This window comes from Psammomys obesus, unplaced genomic scaffold, assembly GCF_907164565.1.
Source record: "Psammomys obesus unplaced genomic scaffold, mPsaObe1.curated_primary_1811, whole genome shotgun sequence".
NCBI classification, from domain to species: domain Eukaryota; kingdom Metazoa; phylum Chordata; class Mammalia; order Rodentia; family Muridae; genus Psammomys; species Psammomys obesus.
In genome coordinates, this window is record NW_026589732.1 from 3,166,594 (window position 1) to 3,192,892 (window position 26,299).

Consider the following 26,299-nt stretch of genomic DNA (forward strand, 5'->3'; position numbering starts at 1 on the left):
GGAGATTCCTGCTACTGTACTGGGGTGAAACATTATGTCTTCAAACTGCTGTCCAGTGCATCCTCAAAAAACAAGTGGCTATATGTGAATGAGCATGGGGTGGTGATAGAGTGTGTGTGTGTGTGTGTGTGTGTGTGTGTGTGTGTGTGTGTGTGCATTCACTTGCACACATGTGATACAGGGGAAAGGGGAAAAGGCAGATGGAGCGAGACTGGCAAGTGCAAACAGCCGGGGAGTAGGGTAAAGGATATTTGATGTCCACTGTACTTTTGGGGAGGAGAATTTGGGAGAGATGTGAGTAACGCAGCACACTGTCCACAGTGAAGATGTCTGCCATAGGCAAAGAGGATGTGGTCACCACACTTTTACTAACCGATGAGCCCCTAATGCTACCGAAAAAAATCCTAAAGCAAAACGTGGAGGCTCCTGGGAGAGCAGCCAGATACAGGGCGCCCGGCTTCGCAGAGGGAGATGATGCCACCAGCAGGATGAGCAGTTGAACTAGGATGCTGCTGGTGGGGACAGGATATGGGCCCTCCCATCCGTTACTCAGGGACAGCTGGGTGCTTCAGAAGACACTGAAGACAGGCAGGGTGGCCCCCTCCCCCAATATGCACCCAGCCCACACACCATATTCCCAGACCATGGGATGGGACATCCCGCCTGAGAACTTGGGGAAAGTGGAGAAAACTGTGTTTCTATTCCCAGGTAGGCATGATTTCTAAGCATCTAACCCTAAATCTAAAGAGGATTGCTTTTCTCAGGCAGAGCCCTTCTTGCTGCACAAGGCTCAGCCCCTTATGGAAATACTAAATAATTTAAGATTTTTTTTTTTTTTTGTAAACTGATTCAAAGCAAAAGCCTTCTGTATAATTTACAAATAATGCGGGCTATGTGCTCCTAAAAACAACCAGCTCATTTATTACAATACCTCTGGAGTGGAGCCCCGAGTGCGAACCCGAAAGGCTGGGCAGGCCTCAGTTCACCAACAGCTGTCTTATCTAGCCTGGGAATCTGAAAGGATCGTCTATTTACACACAACTCATTGGCTGGTAAACAAGTTTAAGAGGGATGTGTACGTGTGTGCATGGCTTCGTGTGTGGGCGTGTGCACCTGTGGGCATGTTTGTATGTGCCTCTGTGTGTATGTACGCATGTGTATGTCCCTGTGTGTGTACAACGGTGTGTATGTTTGTACTGCCTGTGCCTTTGCGTTTGTGTGCCTGCGTGTACATATGTGCGCGTGCCCCTGTGTATATGCTTGATTGTGCCTGTGTGCTGCTGTTTGTATGTGCACTTCTGTATGTGTGCTCGTGTGTTCCTGTGTGCATGTATGCACCTGTCTGTGTGTGCTTCTGTGTGCTTGTGCCCCTGCGCATGTGTGTGTCTCTGTGTATATTCATGTGTCTCTGCCTGTGGCCTGTGTGTGATGTTTCACCCCAGTACTGCAATACAGGAGCAGGAATCCCCTAGGAATGTATTCTCTTGCATAACAATAGGGTCCTCACCACGAAGACATATGTGTGTCTGTGCCCCGCCTCTCCCCACCTCTCTCTCTGACATGGATCATGGACGACTTCCGACAAGAACCTCTTTCATATAGAGTCCTGGGCTAGCCTTGGTCCTCAATGGAAAGTTCTAGCTATGCAGGCTGCAAAGAAGCAGGGTCTCCCGTGTCACGGCCCCTGGGAACACAGTCGGTAGTCACAGCAGCGCAGCGTACTCACACCATCTGGAACAGCCTAACCGGAGCCATCTTCCCGCCCCATCCCGCCTCCTCATGCTGTGAGTGTTAGATGAGCCTGTGGGAGTCACTGCTGGCAGCCGCTGGCAGCAGTGACTCCGGAGCTGTGTAGGGCTCCTCTGGGAGATTATCCAGCCCCTCTGTGCCTCAGTTTCCTCATCTGTGAAGTGAGGAGGGGAATAGTGTCTACTTCATAGACTCAGCACATGAGGAGGAAGAAGGAGCTCACCCAGTGTCGGGAGCCAAGCTTGGGCAAAGACATGATGATGGAGGTATGTGGGTTCTGTGAGAGGCCGAGGCTGGGACCAGCTAAGCAACCTGCCCAGGCCACCATACCAAACACCAGCATCTGGCTCCTCGCCTCAGCTATCTGCCTCAGGGAAGCCTGATACGCCCGGGTCTCACCTGCTCGTTCCCTAGAGGGGCCTCCTTTTTTCCCTCGTTCCCCACTCAGCACACACTACAGCGGCACCACAACCAGCCGCCACTCCTGCGCTGTAAGTAGCTCGAGTGATTTATTTATTTACAATGAATTATTTACACCCTTTAGACTTCCAGAAAGCAATGGAGGTGATGGTAGGGAAAGACACATCAGCAATGAGGCCACTGGAAGTTACACACTGGGAGATGCTGTTACGTCCGGTGCCGAGGTCTTGAATTAAAAATGGGGGTCAGAACCTTGAATCGCATCTTCAGTCAGATTGACAGGGCAGATATGGGCTGGGAACAGCCATGCCGTGCAAAGCATCCCGCCACTTCCTTACTGGCTTCTAACACCTTGTGGGCTTGCCCCGCCTTCCTGGCAGGCTCTCTGCAGACAGTATTGTTCTGAGTCACCTTCATGGTTTCTGATAGTTCGTTTTCTTCACACGACTTCGAATCTGGAGACAAGTGGAGACCTATAAATCCTCAAGAATTTCCCCAGCCAGGCCCAGCTGGCATCTTGGATCACATGCGCATCAACAGGACATCGTGGGGGCTCACGGTCTGTAGAGGGCGGCTGCATGTAGCACCTTCCCTGTCCTTGAGTCCTCTCCCATTGCCCCTGAGGAAGGGTGGGTGGTTTTGCACCAACAGGCTCAGTGAGGCTCTGGGGGACTCTGAGATAGTCAGAAGCTCTCTCAAGCTTCTCAGTTTCAGGCCTCTGTTCTCGCTGCTGAACCTGACTGTCAAGTTTTTTGTCTCTGTGGAGTGACAGGTTTCATGTGGTGAGCTGGTCCGGGACAGCCTGGAAGGGAACACTGTAGGTGCTGTATCTACTGAGTGACAGGATAAAAAAATTGAATCAGCATGAGCCAATGAGTGAGTGGATGACTGAATGAGTGAGTGAATGAATACTCGAGTGAAGCAGGGAGAGGACCATCCCCTCCAGCTCCTCACTCCCTCCACCAAATGCATGGTGGTTTCTATTCTAAAGAGCAGTGCTCCCAAAGGCCCACCCACACAAAGCTTCGGCTTGAGCTCTCTGCTCTAACCTCACATACATGCCTGGGTGGGGCTCTGTCCAGCTGTGGGCCGTGGCGTAGAAGGACTTTTAGGCAGGAGGAGATCCAAAAGTTATAGCCAGGTCTGTTGGGGTGCCACAGTGCCATGGGGGATGTAGAACTGGGGACTGTGACGACAGGTCCCTGAGTAGATAGGCCTTGGGGGTGGGGGGAGGAGAGGGAGAGCACACTACAGCTGAGAGATGGGAGGAATCCAGTAAGTTACCAGAAAACTCCAGAGAAGTCAGGGAAGTTTCCATGGAATGAACCCAATTCAAAGGCAGTTTTCACAAGGAGAAGGAGACAGAAAGCCTGCCTCGCAAGGACCTGCTCGAGTGCGCAGCAAGACATTCTGGGTAGCCCAAGTTAAAGGGCAAATGAGTAGGAGGGGCACACCCCATCCAGTGCTGTCTTTCTTTACCCCGGGCTCTCCCCACCATGCCCTTTACCTCTCCAACTCAAAGTTCTTCAGCCCCGGGTCCACAGCAATCCCTCTGCTAGCACAACCGCTGGCATGGGTCCTGCCTAGAGACAACTCCCCTATTTCTTTGCCATTAAAACTGGCTTAGAACTCCTCCCAAGAGCATTCGAGCCAAAAGTTGCTGCCCGTTTCCTTACCCCATGTGTGGTATTCGCCCAGCTGGCTCATGCAGCTGGACTTTATTGCACCTGGCATCCTATGACATTGCCAGTGAAGACTTTCAAAAGTCCCCACATTCCTGGAGTCTCTCCCATACCTCCCCGCTGCTTGGCCTGCAAAACAGTCCTCTAATATTAATATGGGGTCTCTCCCATGCCTCCCCTTCTGCTTGGCCCGCAGAGCCTGCCTCTAATATTAATATCGTCCGTTCTTTCCCCCCTCCTTTTGTTTTTAATGACTCCAGAAGCATCTCATAGATTATTAATGTTCTAAATGGCCTCTCTGGAGACGAGAGCCAAGAAGCCTCCAACCGCTCTGGATCATTGGCCTCTGTTCTATTTCTTAGACAGCAGCAGTCACAGCAGGAGCGATGCTTCGGTGCCTAATCATACTGCCACCCTAAATGCTTTTCAGCCCACTGCGCCCTCTGTGGCAAGGGCATGACGGCCATAGGAGTTGGGCTACGTCGTAGGCTTTGACTCCTGGGGCGGCAAGGCCGAAGTGTGAACTTTGAGTGTCTAGCTGCAGAGTTCCCACCCATCCTCAAGCCTTTTGCTCCAGAGATCTGCAGGGCCAAGGAAAACAAGCCTTGCAGCCCATGCAGAGCAGAGAATGATTTCAAAACTCCCAACAGATGCCATCAGATGTCTGCTTTGACTGGAGTTGCCAGGGCCGTCGGAACAGCAGCTCCCATTTCATCATTCATAAAAATGCTTTCACTTGGCAAAAGAAAGAGAAGCCCTCATTCACTCTTACTCCAGCTGCAAGAAACACAAGTCAGGCTTGCAATTCTCATTTTACAGCAAAGGGAGTCTGAGAGATGAGACAAAGTTACCTAGCAAACCTCAGGGAGCCAAGGGATGGTACTCTAATGGGGAGAAGTTGGCTGAGGCAGTGCCCTCCCTACGCAACCAATGAGCAACCAATGACAGCTAAGCCCCTCCCAGCCCTGCCATCCTGTGAACCCACCTCAAATTCCACAACCCACAAGCTCAGTAGGAGGTGTTTGATTTCTCAGGCAACCTGCCGTTTAGTAAAATAATCATGTGAGGAAATCAAATCAAATCACAAAATTCCTATTCCTAGGAAGCAAATGGCACCGGCTGACAGTTCACCGACTGACAGATGCTGGAACTTGTCAAACAGCAAAGGGTTGGTTTTAAGGTTGTTCAATGATTTTCCTTTCTTTCTTTCTTTCTTTCTTTCATTCTTTCTTTCTTTCTTTCTTTCTTTCTTTCTTTCTTTCTTTCTTTCTTAAATATATATCAAAACCAAGCAAGATTTCAAGTTTGGATAAATAGTTTCCTGAATGTACTGGATCTTTACTGGTAACAGGTCTGCAACTCTGCCTTCCCCCATTGGAATGGCCCCAGTGCCTCTACCCAGTCCAATCTTGGAGAAGGAGCTTACCCCAAAAGATAGCTCCTATGGAGGCCAGATCTTTTCTGGCCAAGAAGCTCCTCAGAGGCATGCCAAGGCTGGCCAGGAAAAAGGGTAGGCTGCAGGGGCACTTTGGGGGTGCCAGGAGAAAGGCATCTAACAGTTAATAATTTATCACGGAGCCTTTTAAAGGACAAGCTCCATGGGATGCAGTTCTTAGGGATCTGGTGTTTGCAGTTCTCATGAGCCGCCCTTTAGCCCGACAGGAATCTGACCTTATTTTCATCCTCTTTACTACAGTGGCTTGCAATCACTACTGCAGCAGCTGCTTGCAAGCTGCAGCAGCCTTTGGCCTGCTCCTGAGAGGTGGGGAAGTCTGTTCTGCCACCTTTGCCAGGCTCTGCCTCCATTTTTTGATCAAGCTACACAACCTTCCTCTTCCCTGCCCTGCTTCCAATTCTTCTGCCTCTTCCCAGCCCAGGTTCCAGACGAACAGACAAGGCTGGTGTGGGTGGGTGGGATGGGGGAATGGGTCATTGTCAGCAGGGGTGCAGGTGGGATCCTAGAATGAGCTCTGAGGGTCTGCTCAGGTGAACTGGGTGACTAAAACACGGTGAGTCAGATGGAGATGGCCGTAGCAGAGCCAAAGCCCACTTCAGGTGTCCTTTGCCTCTGACTGGCATCTGGTTGACGGTTCTTGAGTCATCTGAGGGCTTGGATAACCTGCCTCCTGATCTGAGGGTGTGAGCATTGCAGGGCATCGGTGTCAGGCTGTGCCAGGCCTGCAGCTCAAGTGTGAAAGGCTCTGACCCCTGGTGGGTACAGATCAGCGGGGGACAAAGAGTAGTGACTGCTTAGGAAGGGACACACGAGGAAGAGAGAGCGGAGTGGGGAAGCTGTGTCCCAGAGGAAGGGACTTCAAAGATGTGCCAAGTCAGGTGAGCAAGGTCCTGCTGGGCAAAAGGGCCCTGGAGGCCGAGGGAGCAGCATGGACTGAGGCCAGCAACATGAAGAAGCAGAAGGCAGGCTGGGGAAACGTCCTCGCCACACCCCCCAGTGGGGTGCTGCCTTGGTGACACAGGTCAATGTGCCAACCAGAGTCTCTTACAATTGCCCTGTGTCCTCCTCCCCACACCTATGCAGCAACAGCGTTTACTCGGGAGTCCCGGAGATGAGTAGTCCTAGTGAACACCTGGCCACCGTCTGCAGGAACACAGTGACTAGCCGTGACCTGAGCTGCTGGCACTGGGCCGGCCCAGGGAGAAAAGTGGGTCACGGAGGGAGCCAATGAATCCTCGAACCTGCTCCTGCACAGACTGGAGCCCCAGCATTTGCTCCCTTAAAACAAGCCTGTCGCCAGCTAAGTAAACAAGTCCAGTAAACTCATTGTTTCCCTGGTGTGCGCTGTGGTGGAAATGCACTTTGGGACTGTAGGAGGAGGTAGATGGTCACGTCTCTCCCGGGGAAGAAACTACGCTTTCACAGCCACCTGCAGGTGTTGGAAACCTATCTCCTCTAACTTCCAGCGTGCCTCCTGCCGCTGTATCACAGATACACACACCTGTATCAGATCACTGGGAGATTCCCAGACAGCCATGCAGCTCCAGAGATGCCCCCCACCCCCCAACCTCCTCTGCAGTTCCAACACGCTCCCTTCCTTGATGTCCAGCTCCTTTCTGGTTGTGCCCTAGTTGGTCTCTCCCTGTGAGGCCCAGATTAGAGCCCCGTATCCTCCCCAGGATCTCCTGGAATGGGAGAGGAATAGCGTTGCCCTTTCCTGGTCCTCACACTGAGGTGTGGGAACTTAGGCTCCCAGTGTCTGAGTGACTCAGATCAGGACAAACAGGGTGTGAGCCTCCCTCGCAGCAGGCCCGATTCAAGGAACACAGCAAAAGGCAAAAGTTAAAATTAACTTGTTCAGCATCAGCGTGAGTTTTCACCCTGGTGACATATGAATCCCTATTTTTGAGGCTGAGGAAACAGGAACACCCTATTCGCATTCCAGCATTCTGGTGGGTCTCTGTCCAGCAAGTATCCCCACACCCTCAAGGGCCAGTCAGAGCTCTTCATGCAGCCCACAGCCTAGAGCCCATTTCTGAAATAAGTTAAGGCATTCAAACCCTTCAGCAGCTGCAGACCCACCCACCCTTTGGGGGTGAGCTCAGCCTCCAGAGAGGGGTGGAGGCAGCTTGGGAGAACCATAGTTTGTATTGTAACAAATGGGTGTACAGTTCCGGTGAGTGAAGGAGGGAGGCAGATTTCCAGGGTGCCAGGCCACTCCCACCAGGATCCAAATCTGCCTTCCTTCCCACATTCAGACTCTGCAAGGCTACAGGGCAATGGCTCCAATTAGTCTACCATTTTGCCTTCCAAAGCGTCAGAGCACCCAAATCTGCCCAGCACTGCCCGAGCACCAGATCTGCCCAGCACCGCCCAGTTTCCAGGTCTCAAGGTCCCTTCGCCATCGTATCCCACTGCATCCCTTGATCTGGCCCTGGGTTCTGGAAGGAACCACCAGGAGGGAAGTAGTGAGCTTCACTTGAGTTCCCCCAAGAAGCTGGTCACAGATGCACAGCATGTCTGCAGAGGGAGCAGGAGACAGAACCGGCCTGCACACCCCACACAGCCCTGTGGCAAAGGCCACACTGAGCATGGCTCTCCACGGAGGCTTTGTTCTTCAGCTTGTCTGGCATCGGATCTATGTTTATGGAGTCTCCTGCGATCAAAAATGATCCAGAGAAGACAAGGGACTGGGCCAAGGCCTTGCAACAGCTGGGGACATCTTGAGAACTTAAATCCAGACTCACACACACCCTGCCCTGTGCTGTGGAACACTTGAGCCATGTGACTGGGGTTGGGGAGGGGGTCAAGGGTAAGGCTGAGACATGACCAAACCCCCAAAATCTCATCTTGAGACCAGCAGGAGTAAGAGCAACTCCCGTTCTGTGTTCTGTTCTGGGCCTTCAACCCTCACCTCTGCCACGCTTGAGGTAGTCACATAGCCTGGTGGTCAGGTTTCGGGGTAAAACTTCCTGTTTCCTTATAAGGACTGACACCTGGACTTCCTCTCCATGCAAATGAAGCATTCCCAGCCCCTCAGCCCCAGCCAATGATGTACTCACACCGGGAAAACCTCTAGGTTTTCTTCCCCAAGGTTTATACAGCCCTTATACCCCACAATAAAAGAGAGCCATTTCGCTGAAAACCATTCCAGAGAAGCTGTTCTTCTGCATGCTGTCCATTCCCCCACCTCTCGCACTCACAGTACCAGACCGAGATCCTTCTAACTCACCTGCCCGGCTAAGGTTCATTCCTTCAAGTCCAGCTTCAGTGCACAACAGTGCCTGGACTCCTGAGGGAAGAATGGACCCTGGGCCAGCACTGTGCTAGCTCCCTTGGAGGCTGTGAAGTTTGCTGCTTTCTAGCCCCTGTCTCCCGCTGCACAGGCCCACACCCAGTGTTGCCTGCTCCAGCTGCTCGAAGGATCCTCACTGTCCAAGTCCCACCCATGTTCCCACCCCTAATATTGCTTTCTCCCAGCAGTGCTGTTTTCTAGCCCCACATCTGTCTGCCACCCACTCCCGCCTCAGCAGTAACTGTGTCACCTGCCAGGAAAGCTCACTTGAGCCAGGCTCAGTGGGCCAGCGTCCTGCACCATACCTCTGCCACGATTTTATACCTCATCTCCTCTCTCAGAAGCTTGGACTCTGTCTGCTGTACTCAACGCATGCAGACCTGGACTCAGGGAGAGTCCCTGTGAGTGCCCGGTTACCGTCCTGACTGCTCAGCCCCAGCCCTCTAGCCCCACAGCCCCGACTTTTGTCCTCAGACACGCAGACTCTTCCTCATTACCCGATGCCTGTCTGAATTCGCCATCCCGTTCACTGACAAGGATAGACTTCGCCCAGCGGTACTTCAGGTCTCAGATCCAGTGTTACTATCTCCCAGAGGCCTTTGCTCTGTGCCCTCAGAGTCACTATTTAATCCCACTTCCCTGCTTATTTTGAGCACAGCCCTGTCTTCTTACAACAGTCTCATTGCAAGGGCCAGACTAGCTGAACTTAAATCCAGCCCTTCTGCATATTAGCTGTGAATCTTTAGGTAAGCTCTAGAGCCCCTGTGTGGCCTAGTTTCCTTATATATAAAATGGGGATGATACCAGACTGGTAATAACGACCGAATTAATGGACATTAGTGCTCCAACAGTGCCTGGTGTGTGGCAGGAAGCAGGGACAATCCTTAGGAACGCTGTTTCTTCCTTGCTTACCTGAGGGCAGGTGCTGTCTGAGAACGGTGCTATCTGAGGGGGTCATTGTGAGGGTGGTGCTATCTCTCTGAGGCACGGTGCTGTCTGGGGGCAGTGCTTTCTGAAGGCAATGCTGTGGAGTAGGTAACAAGGACAGAGGATCATCTGCACAGGTGAGTTGAAAGAATTTTATGGGCCTGAAAGTCTGGCTAGGAGTCATGGAGGAGCACTGAGGCCTCAGACACGGGAGATAGCACGTACAGTTTAAGGACCCTGAGTATGTTCAGTGGAAGGACAGGCCACGGGGCAGGCCAGCAATTAGAGCAGTGGGTGGCAGCACATTTAGGAACCAGATTACCCAAGGCCCATTCCCACTAAGCAGCTCACAGGCAGTTCCACTGTGAGTGGGGTTGGGGACTCCATCCTTACCTGTACCAGATTCCAGCCTTGGAGGGACTCAGCGATGATAGATGTGACAGACGGACAGACGCCTCCAAACACCATCAAATGGTTCGGCCCATACTTTATTGCATCATAGAAGGCTTTCAATCCCTTTGCATTGTCACACTGGGGAGAAACACGGAAAGAGCGAGGCTCGAATTAGACACAGGATTTCCTCATACAAAAACCACATAGTGGGGTCACACAGCCAACCTACCATCATGGGAATCCCTTAGACCCCAGTTTGCTTGGGGTGGGGCTGCTCCACACAGCCCCAAGCCCAGGCCCTGGACTTAGGGGAGTGTTGGTACCACATCCCAGACCCTCTCTAAGCACTCTCAAAACCCAGCCCCTCAGCCTTCTTAGCACTCAGAGAGGAACGCCACGCCCGCAAGGCTCCTTTACATTTTAAAAAAGATGAGAGCGCACTCGGGAAAACAGACAAGGACAAGTGTGGCAGGAAGTGAAGAAACCGCAAGCTCTGTACAATATCCGTGGTGACTTAAGAAAACAGTATGCCCACCCTAAAAAGCCAGCTAACAATATCCATATGGTACAATAACTCTACTCCCAGATGGAAACCCCAAAGAGTGAGAGCAAGGACCCCATATCCAGAGCAGTACCAGTCACAACAGTCCAAAGGTAGAAACACCCCAAAGTCCATCAACAAATGAAGGAATAAGCAAACTTTTGTATGAACATACAGTGGAATATTATTCAGCCTTTAAAAGAAAAGAAATTGTGATGCGTGATACAGCCAAATTAATAGTAGGAAGCAGGAAAAGAAGGTTTACTGGATGTAGCCACATTGGAAAGAGAGAGTGATAGCGTAAATGCATTTAGTGTCACAAGACACCAGAAGGATGTTTAAGATGGCAACTTGGTGTGATGTACACATGTCCCAGTAGTGGGGTGGCAGGTGGGGGAAGAGAAGATGGCACACATCTCAAGAGAAGAATTCAACGGCAAATACTCCCGCTCTACGGTTAGCCCAGAGCTGCTTCCTGAGGGCACAGCTCTGCCCAAGGAAGCACACCAGGGCACTCCGTGACGGGAGTGACGGGAGGAAACGAGGCAAAGGATCCTCACTGCTCACTTTTCCACCCCTCCCTCCCAGCCAGTGGCCAGCTCCCCGTGAACAGAGGACCTGCTGCTTCCCAGCCTGGAGCTCAGCAAAGCCCGCCACTGCAGCTGCCTTAGCGTCCTCTCAGAAACTCATTCTTCTCGCCTGGCTGCCTTCCCTGCTCTGAAAGGTGAGAGATCCATCAGAATGTAAATCTCTAAAGAAGGAAAGAAAAACAAAACAAAACAAAACAAAACAAAAAACAAAAACAAGACAAAACAAAACCCTCCCCCCATGACAGTGGATCCTATGCACAGGGCTTAAGAGCACTGGCTCTTTCAGAGGGTCAGGGCTCAGTTCCCAGCACCCACATAGCAGCTCACAGCCATCTGCAACTCCAGTTTCAGTGAATCCAGCCCTGTCGCCTGGCCTCCACAGGCACCAGCATGCACTTGGTGCACAGATATACATGCGAACAAAATATTCATATACCTAAATTTATTTTTTTTTAGATTTTTTTTTTTTTAAAGCTAGAACATTTGTAGACAAGAACATCGTTGAAAACTGGTGAGCGGTACCAGCTGTTGAGACCTGTAAAGATCTGGGTTTGCAGCTTGACTGGCCAGCATCCATCCCTCTAGCCGGATGACCCTCCAGCGGGGCAGTCAGAAACACTCAGGTTCCAGCGAAGGATCACAGAACCACTTCTGTATATGGGCTAATGTTCTTACCCTCTTCACGGTGAGAGCCCTGCTCTCAGGAAGCCTGACTTCTCTCTTTCTTCTCCTTCCCAATCCCCTCCAGCTCCTTTAACTCCCTAAAATCAAAAGCATTGCCTTCCTGCCTCTGTGTTAATGTGCTGCCTTCCTGCCTCTGTGTTAATGTGTTTGATGCTTCCTTTGCCAGAAACACAATTTCAACTCACCTGACAATTGGACCTTGGACCAACGGTACCCAGCCCCAGTCACGGTCTAAGCAGGCATGTCCAGTGGGTGACCGAGGCCCTACACAGCCCACGATAGCTATGAATGAAGCCTAACATTAAATCATAGGCTTACTTAAACATTATAAGATTGCTTTGTGATTTGGGGGAGGGGAGGGTTCTTGAGTGTGAACTTTCAGATGATATCATGTTGCTATATCAAAGACTGACCTCTACTAAACACATCATTTTATTTCTTTATCTGTCTCTCTGCTGATCAGAGGCCATGGACTGACTCATCATTTGCTTCCCTGAAATCTGCTCATGGCTACAGTCTGGGGAGCCCATGACTCTCCCCACGGCTTCCTGTTTGCACATCTTTCTTCTTCTTTTTTTTTTTTTTTTCCAGTGGTGGGGATTATACCCAGAGCTTTACACAGGCTAGGAAAGCGCAATACCACTGAGCTACACCATGCACCTCTTTTATTTTTTGCTTTCAGCCAGGGTCTCCCTAAGTTGCCCAGGATGGCTGTGAAACAGTCCTCCTGCTTCAACCTCCTGAGAAGAGAAGCTGGATGATGGGCTGGTTCCACCACATCCAGCCTGCCTCCCTCTGTCTGTCCACTGTCCTGCATTGTCTTTCTTCCCACTTTCCACGTTGTCCCCATAAGTGGCCATTATAGGGACAGGAGAAGGTGTTTGCATCTGCCCTGGGACTTCCCCATACAGAAGCTCTGGCCTCAGACCTCAGAGGCCAAGAATTGGGGCACCATGGGATGCCTTGTGTGGTGGTGGACTGCACATAGGGTCAGATCAACCCACAGGATCAAGGAGAGGCTGAGGGGGTGCTCTGACAGAAGGCAATGGATGGTGCAGGCTCAGAACAAACGCAGACAAGGAATCAGGAGAGAGAAATAAGCTAGCCCTTCACCCCCCCCCTGCATCCCCCTCCCCAGCTGACGGAAGAGGACTCAAGGCCTGGGTAAGGAGGACCCTCAGTACCACATTGGGGAGTTTGTATCATAACCTGTAGGTAACCGAAAGAATTCAGATTTCACATCCTGATTAATTTTGGAGCTGTAGATGTAACTCGGTTTGCACAGTTGTCGCCTGACATGCAAGAAGCCTTGGGTTCAAGCCTCAGCACTGCATTAACTGGGTGTGGTGATGCTCACCTGTAACCCAGAATTTGGCTGAGGACCTGCTGCATGGTGATGGATAGATAGAAACATAGATAGATAGATAGATAGATAGATAGATAGATAGATAGATAGATAGATAGATAGATAGATAGAACGAACAGTGGTTGGGGGGCAGTCAAGAAAAAGGGGGAAGGAAAAGAAAGAAAAGTTAGGCAATTCTGGAGAAGAAAGCTCCCCCTTTGTGTCTTGGGGTTCTGAGCTAACTACCTCACTCCGCAGCTGAGGGACCCTCACAGAGCAGGAGTGTGTAGACAAAGCAGCTTGGGGTTCATTTACCTGCCCTGATTTCCTGAGCCATTTCTAGTTTGAATACATACCTAAAAGGAATTTTCTTGTTTACTCGTCTAACGACAATCATATCGTAGAGCCACAAGATGTATGGCCAGAGCTGCGTGGAAACCACATTAAGGACAATGAGCTTTTTCATACTTGTTTGCTTAGCAACATCACCCATCTGCCTGCGATGCTGTCTTAGCAGCGGGGCTGGCTGCTTCCAAACACACAGCTCCTGGCTTGGTCAGCTCACAAATCTCAGCATGTCTGTCACCTCCTTACTGGAGCCGGAACAATCTCCCAAGGCTACCAAATGTTTGCTTGACTCAGTTTTTACCAGACTAGGAATGGCAGGAAGAGTTTAGGCCCCAAAGACCTTCACTCCTGAGTGTTATTCCCAGGAATGTCATTTCCTGGCAAAAGGGATTTTGCCCGTGTAATTGAGGTACTAATTAGCTGACCTTAAGTTAAGATCTGAGTGGGCTCACCGTAGTCCCACAAGCAGAGAGCTTTGTCTGAGAGCACTGAGAAAAATAGAGGTTGAAAGCATGGCAGGGCCTTGTTCCGTCGTTGTGGCTTAAAGATGAAGAGGGCAGTGTGTCAAGAAGAGGGCTCGGCCTTCCAATGGCAAGAGCCTCGATCCCAGGGCTGGAGAGGTGTCTCAGCAGTTAAAAGCGCCTGCTGCTCAGGCAGAGGTCCAGTTCCCAATACCAGATTGGGTGGCTCACAACTGTCTGTAATGCCAACACCCTCTTCTGGCTTCCACAGATATAAAGTATGCACACAGTACACATACATACATGCATACATACATACATATATATACATACAGGAACTCACACATACAGACAAAATTTAAAAAAAAAAAACTTTTTGTTTTTTAAAGAATCTGGATTCTGCCTGGAACCCAAATTAGCATAGAAGCAGACCTTCTCCAGTTAAGCACTGGCCTGGAGTCACAACCCCTGGGGAAGCAGAGGCAGCAAGACCACAAATTTATAGCCTGTGTGGGCAACTTGGCCTGTCTCAAACTAGCCAAACAAAAATTTAAAGGGCTGGGGATTTAGTCCATGCATAGAATGCTTTCCTAGCATGTGCAAAGCCCCAAGTTCAACTCCTAGTCAACCTAAATAAATAACTAAATAACTAAATAACTAAATAACTAAATAACTAAATAAATAAAAGGACTCGGCTTTGTGAGAAAGTCCAGAGTTATGTCATGCCTGCAGGTCTGGCACAGATCTGTGAGGCGGCCAATGTGTGGTTTGAATCACCATGTTTGTACTGATCTGTTACAGTAATAACAAGAAGCTAATGCCTTCAGGTAGAATGAGAAAAGCAAGATTGGCATAGTGCATTTTTCTCCATTGAAAGAACTAGTCTCAGATGTATAGGTTCATTCTATCCTGGTCTATTTAGTGCCAACCAGTCTTCTATAAAATGATGAGTAGTGGGGAGGTTTTGTTCCTAATGTGCTGGTGTGGCAAAATAAAAATTCCTGTGCCCTACTTATCCTCTGTCCTCTAGTCCACTTCTTCAAGTGTGAATCCAGGTACAGGCAATGATGATGTAATCTGCCCCCCCCCTCAACCTATGGTCTGTTGTGGTGAAATCCAGGTACAGGCAATGATGATGAAATCTAACCCCCCACAACCTATGCTCTGTTGTGGAAGCTGAGGACCAGAGAGGAGGGACTCTCCTTCATCTTGCCAGGATTAGAGAGGCATTTTGGATTCCCAGTTTAGAGGTTTCTGATAATTAGTGAACTCAGCAAGAGGTTGAAGCTAAGTGTTCTGAAAAGATCATTTCCCTCAAACAGTGCTGCAAGCCTGGACCTCCTCTGTGTCTGAGCTCTCAGCCTAAGGCAGGAGAACTCACCTAATGGGACTAAGATCTCATTCTCCCCTAACAGGACTACAGGACTGCTAAAAGCCACACGATGGAACCTGCCCTTTCCTTCCACCTTTCTCTCTGTGTGTAGTGGAACATAACTTGTATACATGCATGTGTGTGTGTGTGTGTGTGTGTGTGTGTGTGTGTGTGTGTGTTTTTGTGTGTGTGCTTAGGCCAGATGCTGGTCAATTTTCATCAACTTGACACAAGCTTGGGACATCTGGGAAGAGGGATGTTCAACTGAGGAATCGCCTCCATCAGATTGGGTCATAGGCATGTCTGCAGGGCTGTTTTCCTGACTTCTAACTGATGGAGGAGAGCTTAGCCCACTGTGGACAGTGCCAACCCTGAGCAGGTGGTCCTGGGTCATGTGAAGAAAGTAGATGACTGTAGGCCTGGGAGCAAGTCAGTGAGCAGCATTCCTCCATGGGCTGTCTCGGTTCCTGCCTCCCAGATCCTTTTTCGGCTTCCATGGAAAAGGACTACAACCTGTAAGCCATATTACTCCCTTCCTCCACAAGTTGCTTTTGATCATGATGTTTATCAGAAACAGGAAAGTAACGAGGATATGCTCTAATTTTTTTTATAGAGCCTCTTATAAAACCTGGAAGCTCACCAGTTAACTAGACTGGCTACCCAGTGAGCACCAGAAACCCCCCTGCCTCTGCCCAGTCCTCTCTCCTACCACTATTGTTACAGACACATGCCACCATGCCAAGCTTTTTAAGTGAGTGGGTGCTGGGAATCCAAACTCAGTTCCTTAGTCTTGAATAGCAGGTACCTTTCCAACTTAGCAACCTCCCAGCCCTCCTTTTTCTCTTCAAAACTTTTTAAAATTATTATTGGGGTATAGGGATATAGAATGCCAAGGTGCATATGTGGAAGTCAGAGGACAACTTGTATAGTGAGTTCTAGTTCCCCAGCTTTATGTGGGTTCTGGGAAATGAACTCAGCACTCCAGGCTGGGTGGCAAGCACCTCCACCCACTGAGCCATCTCGTTGGCCTTCTTTTTCCTTTGTTGAGAAAGAGTTTCACTATATAGTGTAGTCTGGCATGGAATTCCTTCTGTGTCCCAGGCTGGCATCAACCTTGATCCTCCTACATGCTGGAATTATCAGTGTGTGCCACCAGGCTCAGCTCTTTATCTGCTCTACTTTAACTCTACCTGTCTTAATCCAAACATTTGGTTTTGGATCTTCTTAGCTGACATTTATTATTCCAAGAAAGTGGACTTTCTAGCTGACCACAGCTGGGCCAACCTCATCCCAGAAGGGGCCTGGGTCCAGCAGAGCTGGGCTCATCGAGAAGTAGCCATGGGCTCCCTCCTTCCCCTGTAGCCAGTATCTCCCTATGTTTGTTCCACATACGATAGAACTGCCCTTGGGTGGAGTGAGCTCTGATTCCCCTCTACAGCCTGAGCCAACATCTGAGCCTGCGCTCCTCATGGCATGAGCCTTCACAAATTCATGCACTAAAAGCAATTGATGTTTGAAGCCTAGAAAAGAAGATCCCAGGGGTCCTTGCCAGAGTGTAGCCTTCCCGTGTGGCCTCAGAACTGTGTCATGGACAAGGTGGCTGAGTGTACCCCAGAGCCACTCACCACCAGGTTGCCTGCTGACTATCAATTTGCTTGATGGCCAGCTCACTGAAACACGGGAGACTTCTCCAAGCGATTCCCAAGGGAGGCATTGTGGCCACTTCCCCAGACACGTTTCACAGATCTGTGCTGCCAGCTCAGGTGGAAGTACATTTCACACGTGTTTCCCATTTCCCTCCTTCCTAAAGGGGGCACTTGGAGTCTGTTCCCGAAGCCTTGATTGTCATGCCCTCACAGGGACTGCCCCTCAGAGGCCAGGAAAATGCTGAAGCTTTTTTATATCTTACTTCTGGCATCTGTCTGACAGCTGTCAGGGAGCTGTTCGCTGGACCGGACAATCATTCTGAGAATATACGGCAAGGTGTCTTTTAGCCATTTGACTGTTGATAAGTTGCTCTTGGAGCCCGAGGAGGGACCTCTGGAGTCCTGGAAGCAGGTGGGTTGTAGAAGGGTCTCTTCCTCTCCCTGCAAGTCCCCCATTAGATGGTCTTCCGTTTACCTCAAGAGGGCAGGCATTCTGAGTGTAGGCATGGTCATGACCTGCCCAGCATACAGGAAGTAATCCCATCACTTATAACTCACTCTGCCACACACCGCTGGAAGCATGACCACCGTCCTGCCAATGGTCACCGCCTGCACATTCTGATGCACTGTTTTGGCACCAACAGCTTATCCTACCCTGTGGGAACGTGTCACAGAGAAATCACTGGCATACTCAAGCTCTTGAAATTCAGCACTTATAAATAGGAATAGATCCAACAGCCATGAAAATAATTTTTTTAATGAAAAAAGACTCCAGAATGAGTTCCATTTTCATTTAAATCTCACTTTTAAAGAATTAAAATACTTCTTTGACTTGAGACTTTCAAAGAATATGATGCTGAGAGTGAAAATGTTTTTTAAAATAAAAATGCCAAGAAAATGTCAGAGTTAATAACGACCCATTGGAAACTGGGAATTATTTCCCCCAGAATGTTAGTCTGGAAGGAGACATTAAAATCCAATGTGTCTAACCTGCTCTTGGGTTACAAAGCCCTCTTCACCTCCCCAGCCAGGAGCAGCCAGTGTGGTGTCTGCTAATGTCCCTCCAGGGCCAGGGTCTCAGCTCTGCTTCTGACAGAGTTCTTCCTTAGGTTGGCCTGGAAACCACTGTTTCTTTTGCATCTTCCATCCCAAAGTCCCATAAAAGACCAGATGGTGAGCATCTTGGTCTTCAATGAGCCTAAGCAGCAACTCGTCTCCACCACTGCAGATAATACATGAAGCAACAGGGCCCTGCGAGCCAATAGAACTTTATTTTTAAAAGCTGCAGCAGCTGGATATGGCCCAGGAGCCACATTTTGCTCACCCCAGCTCTGCAGCCTCATTGAACAAGCACGGTCCTCCACCTCAACAGAGCCCCCCTGATACCTCAACTCACCCTGTGTTACTTGGAGATGCCTTCAGGCTAAACCACCCTGGGCTCCTCTGATCACCCCATAAGGAGGCTTCTGTCTGTGGTTAGTCCCTAGGCAGGTGTTTGGGGGTTACGGAGTCTGCAGTGGTCTCCCTAATACCTCCATCTGCCTGACAGAAAACAATACTAGCTGCAGGTGTGATGGCTCATGCCTGCAATCCCAGCACTCCACACTTGAGCCACACAACAAGGCCCTGTCTAAAACACTGAACCAAAGCAAGAGCAAACAGAAAAGAACACCCTCACCCTCACTGCGTGTTAGGCTCAGTACCGAGAATCCTAGGAGACTTTTTGCCTCATAGGGACATACTAATACCAGTTGTTTGCATTTCCATTTTACATGTGGAGAAGCTGAGGACCCCAAAGGTTACATAACTTACTCAGGGTCACACAAGTGGCAGGAATTCAGTTCTAGGCAATGCGATCTCAGAATACTATCATTTTAAGTAAAAACTCCTGGGCCTGTGCTATGGCTCACCAGGTAAAGGCACCTGATACGCAAAGCCTGACAATCTGCATTCAGAACCTGGAACACACAGTAAGAGAAGAGAACTGACTCCCCAAAGTTTTCCTCTGACCCCCATAGGTGCACCATAGCTCACAGGTGTGAGCATTCTAACACACACACACCACACACATACAAATAAGCAAAATAAGAAAAATTAAAATTTCTAATTATGGAATAAACTGCACCCAACATCCAATTTAGGCTCTGAGCCCTGCACAGTCCCTGCATACACCCTTCTTCACCCAAGGGAGCCTGTTGTTATAAGCCCAATACCATTTTACTTACAACAACACGCTCCCTTGGGTGAAGAAATTGCCTTGTAACACCTCGGGCTTGGTAAATAATTCCACCCACAGTCTCTCAATAACCTCCCAGCCCGAATCCTGTGCCATCCATAACCATTCCTATCTGGGCTACTTTCCATCCATAGTCTTATAAATACTTGCTTATATTTTTTATCTTGGTGTTTTTGTTTTGTTTTGTTTTGTTTTTCACGCCGTTCTTGGAGCCTTTTCCCCCAGCCCACATGGTTCCTTCTCCAGGCTAACCCATTGTGGTGTCCTCCTTCCTCCTCTCTTTCCCTCTCTCTTCCTGTTTCCTTTTATTCTCTTCTTCCCAAAGCCTGGGAACTTTAGCCACACCTCCCTCCTTCTGCCCTGCCCCCGGTACAGGCCTTTTTTTTTTTTTTAACCAATCAGGAATAATGTCTCAGGCAGGTTTACACAAGGATAGGGTAGGAACCAGATCCCGAGGGCCAGTAATTAGCATCAAACTACAAATATCAAACCAACCCCAACAGGAGCCCTGAGGCTCAGGCTGAACTTGGCACAGGCCTACCCCTGCTTGTCTTTATGTTTTGGGTGTTCGCCTTTCCTCGGCCTTGTGTAGCTGTGTGAGTGGGATCATTCTGTGCACTTCAGGAGCGGACCCTTCTTAGCTCAACATTGTGTTTTGCAGTGTGTGTTGCTGAACACAGTTCAGGACTTTTCGTTTTGCAGCAGTGTGGCAGGCCAAGGTCTTCTGAGTGTACTACCCTGCCTGTTAACTCCTCTGTCAGTGGATACTTGGAGTTCTAGTTCGCCTGTCTGTTACAGTGATAAAAACCCTGACCAAAAGCACCATGGGGAGGGAATGGTTTATTCCCTTGGTTACGATCAGTATCCAGGGAAGCCAAGACAGGAGCTTTGAAGACTAGAACTTACTGGCTTGCTTATACAACCTGGGCCCACCTGTCTAGGGATGACACCACCCACAGAGGGCTTGGCACTCTTCCATCAATTAGCAATTATGAAAATGCCTCAATTGGCCTTGGCTCCAGGCCAATCTAATCTAGATGATTCCTCGGTGGAGGTTCTCTCTTCCCGGTGATGATGGGTTGTGTCAAGTTCACAGCTGAAGCTGACAACGACACCCAGGTTGTTCCCAGTGCTTTGGCTGTTCTAAGCAAGCTAGCTCGATTTTCCACACAGAGCTCCTGGCAAACATGCAGAGTTCTCCACGACACAAGACTGGAAATGGAACTGTTGACTCATAGGGCATGCCCCACTCTCTCAGGGAGCCATTGACACTCCCTGAAGCCGTAGTCGAGACACCTCACAGTTCCACCCCCGCCAGCTCCCAATTTTGCCAATCTTGTGGGTATCTGCTGTCTCGTTTCGATTCATGTGGTCCTGATTACTCGAGAAGTAAAGCCATCCTCTCGAGTGTTTATGGGCTATCTGAGCTTCCTCTTTCAGGCTGGCGACTTCGCCCGGATCTTTATTGGGTTGTTTGTCTTTCCCCTATCGATCTGTTCAGAGCCCCCCCAGCCGCATCGCCAAGCCGAATGAAACATCTCCTATCCTGCGATTGACTTCTGCTAACGCTGCTCAGATTGCCACCTCGCCCTGGGTCACACGGGACTCAGTCAGTAAAGACTACGCCTTCCTTGGTGGCAGGGGAGAGAGAAACTACTTGACAGAGTCCAGCCAGTCAAACGATAAATGAAAACGTAAACCTGGGGGTGGAGGCTGTGACAGGTAGTGGTGACGAGAGCTGGGCCCGTGTATCAGGAAGGGAAAGCACTGCGGAAATGTGAACTTGAGAGGGCGGAGGCAGGAACAGAATTGGAAGCTGGTTTACTTCCTCCGCTGCCATAGGAGGCCTTTAATCAATACCATCTAAAACTGAAAAGCTGGGAGTCTAACCTCACTGCTTTCCAGAATCTTCTGAGACTCGCTGAGAGCAGAGCCAGAAACAAATATTCTCAGTAGTGTAGGCAAAAGCGCTTAATGTTGAACATTTCCTTCCACGTTAACATCTTTCTCCTTTGATATGGAAATGGAGAAGCAGCAACCCCATGTTGCAAATTTCTTTATGTCCTTCTCTCTGCTTACAATATATGCATAGAGAGATGTCAAGAATGGCAGTCATGTGATGCTAAATATAGCTGGATTTGGGGTGACTTTTCCCTTAACTTTCTTCTTGGTGTTTTTGTTTTATTTTGCTTGCATTTTTTTTCTAAAGCACCTATTACTTTTAAACAGGCTGAGAATCTTTTTGGCCCCCTTTAGACAGGGTCTTAATTACCCGATGGGGCTGACTTTGAGTTACAGAGCTAAGTATAACCCTGCATTCCCAACCCTCATTCATCTACCTCCCCAGTGCTACGATTACAGGCACGCTCTGCCATACCTGCCTTATGCCTTTCTGGTGACCTAACCCAAAGCCCATGCATGCCAGGCAAGCACTCTGTGAAACGAGTTATGTCCCCAAGAAAGACATTTTACACTGGGAAGCTTCCTATTGCCAGGGTGCTCTCTCAGCCACTTCCGTCTCCTTCCTGGGCTTCTGCAGTTGACATTCTGAGCCCAGGAACAGGACTTCATCCCTACCATTGCTAAGCGATGTTAAAATTAGACCAGCACTGTGGGCAGATGAGCTTAGTCCGCATGGATTGACTTCTGATTGCAAATGATTCATTGGAACACTCTCAGGTTGCTCACGAAGGACCAGGAGTTGTTTAGGAAAGAGTGAGCTCAGGTACCCTTGAGTGGAACAGATACTCAGTGAGGGGTTACCTCTGTTACACGTGAAACAGGAAACAATAGTAAACCATATAATGGGTAGTCTTTACACAGCATTTTTTTTTTTTTTTTTTTTTTTGTGCCAGGCTATCCTATGCTTTATATATGGTTTCACTTAAACCTCATAACCAGTCTATGGACCGAATCCTATTGGTATCATCATTCTTATAGATGAGGAAACTGAGGGTCAGAGAAGTTGGTTGTCTGCCTAAGGGGAGGCAGGAAGCATGGGGGGGGGACATTCCTGAGCCCATGCTTCATGGTGTCTGCGTTCTTATTCTCTTCCTCCTGGACACATGGGCAGACCCCAGTCCGCAGACTCTCTGGCATACCGAGTGTGATTTTAGGTCATGGGATCTGAGCAAAAGCATGGTAGGGTTAGCCAAGGTGTGAGTGATGGAGAATCCAAGAGGAAGAGGGTGCCCCCAACCTCCTGGGATGAGGTCATAGAAAGACCAATGAATGGAAGAGGAGGCAGCCTCACACGCTGACAACCTCCAGGCACTGTGCCTTCAGAATCCTTCTTAACTTTGGGGATGAGGCCACTCCCTCTTCCTCGGAGCCCCCATTGTGAAGTAGGCAGTGTAACAGAACAAGGACCCACTTGTCTGGCCAGTGCAGAGGTCTCCAGTGGGCAGTGTCCAAGTAGGAAGTCCAAGCTTCTCTTTCTGGTCTCTCAGGATTTCTCATCCTGAAGGGTCGGGCCTGCCTTACCTGCTCTTGCTCTCCCCCTCCCCCCACAGGCATCCCTCCAGAACCCTCTGACTCTGGCTGCACATCCCCTGAGATGATCCTACCTCTCACTGTTTACTTCCATGCATTTGGCTGTGGTGTGAACAGGAAATGGCCTTACAGTTTCACTGGGACGTAGGGTGTGGTCAGCTAGTCAGATCATGTGGACTGATAAGCTTTCTTAAAAGCCTGCTGTATAACTTTGAAAAAAAATTCAACACATCTGATAAAGTATTAGAGAAAGCAAGAAGGCGTTACAGAGAGACAAAGGAGGATTTGGGAAATGGCAGGAAGTAGGAAAGTATGCCTTGCCCTTGAAAAGCAAACATCCACTATCGTTCAGGACGCTGACGTCAACACAGGTGAAGGGGTGTAATTGGAGGAGTCTATTGTGTGCTGGCATGGACCATCTCATTTTCCCTTTCCCTGGTCCTACGTGGGAGTCTCGGATGGGTTAGTGGAACAGAGCTGCTGCTGTAGAGTAGATTTCATCCTTGTTGGTGTGCACACCCTGAAATAAAGGTAATAGCCTCCATAGTTCTCTTCCAAAAAGCTTATCAGCTTGTGCTTTTCACACCCATCCTCAGAATGGGTGGACGAGCCATCTGCTTCTGAGTCAGAATGACCACCATCTTGGATGCCACCGGTTGCCAAGGAAGAGCAGGAAAGGCTCACACAGCTCTTGAACAGAGCCCACTGACCAGCTGTCCACCTGGAAGGCTGGACCACAGGCATTTCTGTATGCTCCCTGAAGCTGTCACCTGAATTCTCAGCCAGCTGCAGACTAAGTTACATGAGAATGATGGCGCTGTGCCACCCGGCTCTCCTCTGAACCAGCAAAGCCAATTACCTGGTTTACAAAATGTTTTTTCTGAGCCTGGTAGATACAAACTGCGTTTCCTAATTAGCTGTCGATAAATCTTGCAGCATATGCAGGTGTGACATTTTTAAAAGTCAGGGTCACAAGCGCAGAGCTTTCCTGGGCTGCCTGTCAGAAGGGAGTGTTCTTTCCTGTAGGTCTGTGCAAATATCAGACATTTCCAGCCCTTTCCCTAGGGATGGGGGCTCAGGCCACCTGCAAAAGGGGGACCAAACTCCTGCTGTGTGCCACTGAGCCATCTCCCCACCACAACTGAGGGGCACACAGGTTCAGCATTGACTAGGGTCCAGAGCTGAAGTACTGGACGAAGAACTAAGAAGGACAGGGACCTGCCATCAGGGCACTTATAATCTATAGGGAGCAAAGGATACAGACATATTTGAGGGAAATGTGTTAAGTAGTGTAATGGAGATTTCAATAAATTCTAGAATACTTTTACATTTCTTCACTGAGCACCGGATGATGAAGAGAAAGCCTTAACCAGCTTTTTTTTTTTTTTTGGGGGGGGGGGATGGAGAAAACATTATTTATTGCTCTGGTCAGCAACAGGGGCTACACTCAAAGGAAAACCTGCATATGCAACAGGATAGAGTGGGGAAGATGGCAGAGGAGATGCAAGGCACATTCATAAACACTGGGATATTCTGCTGGAATTTCTTGGCATCTGAGCTGAAGCCTGAGAATGAGCAAAGGACAGTGTGGTAGGAAGGAACACCAGGCTAGGTTACCCACAGGATCAAAGGCTTGGCAGTGGGAAGGGGCGAGGCCTGCAGGAATATTCAAGGGGAAGAGGTGTGGCAAGAAACAGGGTGGCGGGGATGGAGCAGGCTTGGGCCAGCACCTAGGCCAGTAAATTTCGAGCAAGCTTGCTTTTCTCTCTCTTAGGAAGCAACAGGCTGCTGAAGGACATGAGGAGGAGGTGGCCAAGGGGAGCCATGCTGGCCTCACTGAGTCACCAATGGCAGCTGGCATAGGGCGGGGTGACTGCCAGAGAAGAAGGAGGTCAGCTGGGAACAGTAGTCTAGGTGAGAGGGGCTGGTGGATGGTTTGGTGAAAATATGGCCCAGGGCCCTGAAAAAGACATGCATCCATAGGGAGCCCAGGCACTACCAGACTCTGTGGGCTTGAAAGGCTCAAGACATCCGGGAAACACATTCAAACACACAGGGATGGAAAGATAAGAGATGAAAGAGGACAAGAACCGAGTGAGCCATGCTATGTCAGCCCAGGGTCCCAGGCCTACCCTGCTTCCCTCTGTGACCTGCCTCGTCTGCCCTCCACTGCAATAAGACTTAGCAGATTTCTCAGTCAAGAAAGCTGGTCTATGCAACAACCTCCTCTGCTACATCCCCCCATATGCATACACACACTCACACACATACATACACACTCATATACACTTATACACACACTCACACACATACATACACTTATACACACATAGACACACACACACACACACACACACACACACACACACACACACACACACTCCTCAATGGGTAACCTTGGAGAAGTCGATTTTTCTCTCATCAAAGAGGCTGGAGACATCATAGATACTCTATGTTCTGCTATGTCCATCTTGAACCCTGCTGGTTGCCAAAAGAAAAGGTGAAGAGCATGGAGGGACTCAGCAAGCATTCAAATGAAACGCATAGCCACAGCCAAGTATGAAAGAGCAGCTTACAACAAGGAAAGGAGAAGTAGGTGTCAGGAAGCCCACAGCTGAGGGCCCTGCTCATTCCTCGGGCCTCTTCTAGCCTTTGCAGCCTGGATTCTGTTCACGGCTGAGTTTTGACTCAATTCATACACCGCTCTTACTGAGCACTGACTTGCGCACCAGGCGCCATGCTGATAATGCATCCTTCCCATGCATTATCTCATTTGCTATTCATAATGTATCTTGTTCAATATTTGCAATGACCCTTTTAGCCCTCACTTAACAGAGGAGGAAATGGAGGTCCAGGGAGCTTAACTGACAAGCTCAAGGTCACGAGGATGGTAAGGCTTGAAGCCTGTACTCACCCTGGGCTAACACACTCTAAACCATATGCTCTTGGGAACAATGCTATTTAAAACTACCTGGGATGGGGTACAGTGAGAGAATTGCGGGGACCCTGCTAGTGGATGGTGTCAAAGTGTATTCCAGCAAGACTCTAATCCCAAGAACCTGTGAGGAAAGGCAGAGACAGGGACTGTAAGTCTAGAGGACAGTGCTATGACTGTGAATTGGGGTATCCATCGGGTAAATGGAAAGGCTGTAAGCTGCCGGGCTGCCCTTTGCAGGCTCGGAGCACTAGTCACAGGCTCCCCTTAGTCTCCAGACCTTGTTCTTAGCATTTTTGTCATTTTAAGAGGACAGTTCTGCGGCATTAAGCGCACTCACTGTTGTGCAATCATTGCCAATATCTATTTCCAGAACTCTCTGTCATCTCAAACAGAAGATCTCTCTACCTATAAACTCTGGGGGTTCGTAAATTGCTTCTCTCTGTCAATGACATCACCAGAGTCGATGGCAGGGAAGAGGACCCAGGCAGATATGTGAAGGATGTAATGAAGGAGAAAGACCAGCCTCTCTTATGGGACCTGTGAGTTCTGGGTCATCAGGAATTGAGGAAGAAGGGACCTTGGGCCTTGGGGATACCACAAAGCTCAGCATTTGACAGCAAGGTAGGTTAGGCTGGCCAATGACTCTACCAAGCTCCCTGGGGAAACTACATCTTCAAACCCAATCATCGCTGGCATTTTATAGAGAGCTGTTCCACAGTTTATC

At 49.5% G+C, this 26,299-nt stretch overlaps 1 protein-coding gene across 1 annotated transcript in view; it reads right to left on the reverse strand.

Annotated features, from left to right (window-relative positions):
- Window positions 1-26,299, reverse strand: part of Gabbr2 (gamma-aminobutyric acid type B receptor subunit 2) — a 326,257-nt gene that overhangs the window by 200,704 nt on the left and 99,254 nt on the right. The window contains exon 3 of the mRNA XM_055605273.1: window positions 9,923-10,060. Within this exon, the coding sequence (XP_055461248.1) occupies window positions 9,923-10,060 (138 nt within the window). The remainder of the gene's footprint in view (window positions 1-9,922; window positions 10,061-26,299) is intronic.